The sequence below is a fragment of the Helianthus annuus genome, chromosome 17 (assembly GCF_002127325.2).
Source record: "Helianthus annuus cultivar XRQ/B chromosome 17, HanXRQr2.0-SUNRISE, whole genome shotgun sequence".
In the NCBI taxonomy this organism is placed as follows: Eukaryota; Viridiplantae; Streptophyta; class Magnoliopsida; order Asterales; family Asteraceae; genus Helianthus; species Helianthus annuus.
The window spans coordinates 47,779,562-47,785,242 of record NC_035449.2 but is presented as its reverse complement, the minus strand read 5'-3'; the positions used below and the strand labels follow the sequence as shown (position 1 = coordinate 47,785,242).

Genomic DNA, 5,681 nt, shown 5'->3' with positions numbered 1-5,681 from the left:
AAAATTTAAAGTTATGTCTATCCACTTAAGGGTATTCTGGTTATTTCATACTTTTATTTAAAACAGTTATTAATAAATAAAAACAAAAATATTCCATATATAAGTTACAACAAACCATACACTGCTAACATATTCTCACAGACCCAATTTCAGAAGGCAAAAAATCTTCTACAGTTGATCCCAACAAGATTTTTCAATCTGGTTTACAAATTCATGACTGCTTGAAAATAATTGATCACTTGAAGCCTTACAGATTGACCTATATTGTGAATCGAAGGAATCCTGACACGCCTGGGTGGCTACCGATTTTGTTATTTGAAAAAGCAAAACGCAAACAAGTCACATGTGACCGAGTCAACATAAGGGGGCTGAAATGGCCTTTGACCTTAACAAATTGTAGTCAACTGCAGACCAACTCTATAGTGCATAGATGATCATATAGAAGAAAATTGTAATTTCAAATCAGCCCCCATCTATGCAAACCAAATCCCCCAAAATTAATGCTTCAACTTTGAATCAACTATTTCCAGATCCAGAAAGAAGATACAATTCATCTCACATGGAATCTTCATCTTCATCATCTCAGATCGTTTTGAGATCCAGAAATCAAATGAAGTTCGGCGGAGACTCACGAACAATGACGGTGGTGCCGATTGTTTATGGTGGTTCGGTGGTTGTGGGTGGTTTAGAGATGGTGGTGGCGCCTAGCAATAATGAGTGGCTTCAGGTGGGATACAGTGGTGGTGGCTGGATTTAGTGGTGGCAGTAGAGGTTCGTAGGCTAAGAGATCCTAGGGTTGAAGATTTAGGGAAGATAATGTTTCTATATATACATGTAATATATTTGATTTTATTTATTAATCAACATTTTAAATAAAAACATGAAATGACGAGTATACCCTTAAGTGGATAAACATAACTTAAAATTTTAACCTGGTTAGTGCTAAAGGACGAAATGTGTAATGCGTTTTCCAAATAAAGGATTGTGACTGTAATTATTGAAGTTAAAGGCTATCCATTGCAACCCGGTACAAAAATAAAGGACGAAAAGTGTAATTTACCCTATATAATATGAAAGGAAAGAATATATTAGTCATATATCTTTAACTATATCTCATTACACAATCAACATTCCAAAAAAAATATTCTCCCCAATTAAACAAAGTTTTAATCTGTCGGAATTTGAAAATTAAGATAACGACTAGGGGTGTGCACGGTTCGGTTCGGTTTTTGGGAAAAACCAAAACCGAAACCGAAATGTCGGTTTTTGGTTTTTTAAAACCGTTCGGTTTCGGTTTTTTTGGTTTTGGTTTTCGGTTTTTATGTCGGTTCGGTTCGGTTTTTCGGTTATTTCGGTTTTTTGGAACAAAATTATGTAAGATTCAAAAAATAAAAAAGTATAAGTTAAGACATAAGAATCGTTCTTATCTGTTTACATTTAAGATATAATAGTTAACTTCTTTAATTAATATTGCTTACATAGATCTAACCTTCTAATCTATTTTTATATTTCCCCAAAGTTTCATTAAGACATTTTTAATAATAATTTGAAGATCATTTAATTTTTATATTAATATTTGTTATTTCTTATGGGTAATAAATAAATCATTTCAATTATAAATAAACATATAATGTTTTTGTTATAAAGACATAACATTAAAAAATAAAATTAATAATATCTACTAGCATTGGTTAAACACTTAAACAACTTAAACTTAAACATATAAATATATATGTATTGTAAGTTATCGGTTCGGTTCGGTTTTTTTCGGTTATTGAAAATGGTTATCCGAAAACCGAACCGATATTTTCGGTTATTAAAAATCCGAAAACCGAACCGTCGGTTTTTGTCTCGGTTCGGTTTTGTCGGTTATTTCGGTTACGATTCGGTTATTTCGGTTTTCTACACACCCCTAATAACGACTATCTATTAACATTTATATAAAAACCATTGCTGCACTAAATAATTTTAGACACAAGTCAAATAAACCATTGTTAATAATATGAATGCTAGATCATTAATTCATTATTGATTTAGTACATACGTTTAATTATAAACGAGAAACTAATTAATTATCGAATATATATATTTTTTAAATTATTTTCCTCATGATAAGTGACATTTGCGATGCCAATCTTTTCTATATATTAGAAACAAGTTAAGTACTCATTACTAATTAAAATGATAAAAACTTTGCAAGTTAATTTGTTTGTCCCCAATTTCTTAAATTACAAAAACTACTAATTTGCTTGTCCCCAATTTCTTCCCATTCACAAAATCTCTCTCTCTCTCTCATGAATAATTTAACTATTATCTTTTTTTGGTGCATATAATTGTGCTTCTGCTTCTTGTGATCCTTCTTACATATTCATCTAGGGTTTACTTTTGCTCCTGATCCAAAGAAACGAAAGTCATCAATGCCTGCAACTTAGCTGAGATCTTACACTATATGCAAACTAGATTCACTAGGTAGGGCAACAAAAGGTACAATCATCTTAATCTATATTCTTTCATTTTCTTGTTCTTTACACCACAAACCCTTTTGTCTTTCTTGCTTAAAAGACTGCGTAACTCAAGAAAATCAAGCAACAAAACCCTTTTGTATCATGCAAGGATTCTTAATTTGGAACAAAAAGTATTCTTTCTTGATTTTTGTTTCATGGGGTTCTTGAATTACTTCCTGTTTTGCTTGTACATGCTATGCCAACAGTAGATCTATAGCAGGTGTAGCAGGATTCTATAGTTCTTTCTTTTCATGCTGACTTTGATCTAAAGCAGATGGCAGCTTTTTTTTTTCTTCGTGTCTGAATTGGGTGGGGGACAAATGGGTTTTTGTTAAAGATTTTTGTGTATATGTACTTATAAAGGAATCTATCGTTGCAGCTTTTCTTGAGTGTAAAAGGGAACAAATTTGGTATGATCCAAATAAGTACAGTAATTACATAAAAAAATTAAGTAAAAGTTTGCTGTTTGTAGTCTAATCTTCCGGCATGTTACTAGAAATTCTTGCAATACCTTTAGTAATGAAACTTTGAGCATTATCTTTTACTTTAATGTTAATTGGATCCTTAAACGTTTGATGCAGAACAAAGCAATAAGCGTTTGAACTTTGTGCTTATATATACAAGTCCAATTAATCAAGGGGTTTTAAATTTTTGAACAAAATTGTTAGGTTTATAGTTCATATGTTACCGGATTTTATTATGTGTTGCTATAGTATTATTATTTATCTTTAAGTTTGTTTGTTAGTCGTCATTTTATATCTAATTTAAATACTAAGATAGTTATTAACGTTTTTCATTATCGCCTTATCTTCTGATTAAGTTACACCTATATATTTAAAAAGCTGAATCATTGTTGATCAATATATGAAAATCTTTGAATTCTCTAAGCAGATAAGTTTTGTGTTTTTGTCTTGCCATGATAATGTGCTATTTACAGAAATTTATGTGTGGTTCTATAATTTAGTCTTAACTTTGTTATTTGACAACTCTTGTTGATTAGCTTGATTTCTGTATATAAAGTTTAATGATTTTTTATTAATTTAGTTTTAATTTGGGCATATGAAATATCATTAACTTAATTAATTTCTCAATATGGGTGTCACATGCAGCACATAAACATGTCTTCTTCCAGTACCCATCATCCTAGTGCTCCCTGTGCAGCCTGCAAGTTCTTGAGAAGAAAATGCATCAAAGGATGTGTTTTCTCACCATATTTCCCACCAGAAGACCCAATTAAATTCACAAATGTTCACAAAATATTTGGGGCAAGCAATGTTAGCAAACTTCTTAATGAAATTGAACCTCATCAAAGAGAAGATGCTGTCAACTCTTTAGCCTATGAAGCCGAGGCGCGTCTAAAAGACCCCGTTTATGGTTGTGTTGGTGCAATTTCTGTACTCCAAAGGCAAGTTCTTCGACTACAAAAGGAACTAGATGCAACTAATGCAGATCTTATTCGGTTTTCAAGTAACCAAAACATATTAAACATGCCGCAAAGTACCTCGGGGAATTATCCACAAAACCCTCATGCCTTGCCACCTAATTATGGTACTTATTCATGGAATTACAACCCTTAAGGAAAGAAATAAGAAGGTGCATAAGACAAGATCATGGTTGGTGATATTGTATGTGAATATATGTTCAAGACCCTTTTATGATTTGTGTTAATTAATAATGTTGTCTTATGTCCTACCTTGAATTCTTGAAAACCCTTGTGGGATTCTCTTAATTACTTAGGTTTTGTATAATGTGAATGATTGAGTTGCCACTTGCCACCGGCCTATAATATTATCAATGGCGGTTGTGTGCATGTTTTTGTATATTTTAAAACAAAGCAAATATATGTGCTTAAAATAAAAGCTTAATAATAATTACAAGCTAGCCACGTCATTTGTGTTCTTTCTGTTTCATATTAAATTCAAACTTTTACTTAAAAAAACAATAAAACAAATTTCCGGTAGGAACAGTGAAAATGAATAGAAACACGTCAAACTTTAAGCAACTATCACTTTTAGTTTTACGTATCTTCGACTAGTCATTGATAAAGTCTCATTGATATGCATGCCTAAGGCAAAAGGTTTATGTCTATTCCCATCATGGGGCCTAAGTCCATAGTTTGTTGCCAATTTTCAAGTTTTCCCAAAGTTCTTACATGAGTTTTTATTTTCCAGTTTAATGTAAATCGCGACTCTAATTACGATCTTCAATCAAGAGTTGGTTGAAATTATATAATTTCAGCATTTTAGTAACATAGGGCACATTGTATTAGAAAAAAAAAACCGTTAGTTTACCTCTAAAGTGAAATATAAATTTGTGGTTTTCTTTATAGCAAGAAGTTCTTTTATTCTATTAAAGTTTTAGGTTATATTTAACATTTTAATGCATATATATGTTTCAAACACTATTATAATTGAATAGATCGAGTGCTTTAACTAAACTATGTGTTCAATGTTGTCACACTTGTCACATTTTCGATCCGTCTTGGCGGAGGATAATATTTCACTGCATTTAACCAGAATTACTACGTGCTTCGAGTGTCAAAGTACTAATAGAAGATGTCTAATATTTTAGGTTCCAAACGTGATGGCCGTTGGGTAATGAACTCTGTTCGTGTATCAAATGTCCGACCCTCTATATAACATTTAAAAGAAAAGCATTAACTCGTTAAATTTAAGGGTATAGACCGTTTGTTGTTTTTTTTTGGTATGCGCATAAGAACCCACCATAATTTGTCCATGACATGTAAGAACTTGCATGCTTTCGATTTCATTAATTTATATTGTTCTCTTATAAACTAGGGTTTGTTCTTCCGTACAATCTATTGCAACTTTATTTATACTATAGTTTCTTTTAACTCGGGTTTACTGTCACTTAAATAATATAACTAAGTGTTCCCGGAAAGTCAGCAAGGATCGATGATCTATGTATGACTCATGAGCACATGGGTGCTTACACTTTAGGTTAAGATTGATTCCCATTTGCACTAAAAACAACAAAGAGAGTAATTTTGAATGAATATTGCAGCTTTAGGAGCATCTTCCCATTTAAGTAAGTAGATGCTTCATTGTCTCTCATGAGGGGGTAGCACTGCTCAAGTTATACTTGGGGCAGCGTACTGGAATTAATCAATATATTTGTTATTAGTTAATTATGGTTTAGATATATCTTACTTTAGAT

The 5,681-nt window shown here is 31.8% G+C and overlaps 1 protein-coding gene across 1 annotated transcript; it reads left to right on the top strand.

Annotated features, from left to right (window-relative positions):
• Positions 1-637: 637 nt before the first annotated feature.
• LOC110922774 (LOB domain-containing protein 25-like) lies at positions 638-4,081 on the top strand. Its single transcript, XM_035986214.1, has 2 exons — positions 638-727; positions 3,614-4,081. The coding sequence occupies exons 1-2, from the start codon at positions 638-640 to the stop codon at positions 4,079-4,081; spliced, it is 558 nt and encodes a 185-aa protein (XP_035842107.1).
• Positions 4,082-5,681: the final 1,600 nt, after the last annotated feature.

Bases quoted from the DNA above. Each gene is read 5' to 3' on its own strand.
- LOC110922774 (XM_035986214.1), top strand. From the start codon at position 638: ATGACGGTGGTGCCGATTGTTTATGGTGGTTCGGTGGTTGTGGGTGGT. The intron at 728-3,613 runs GTGGGATACAGT...TGTCACATGCAG, and splicing joins GCAATAATGAGTGGCTTCAG to CACATAAACATGTCTTCTTC.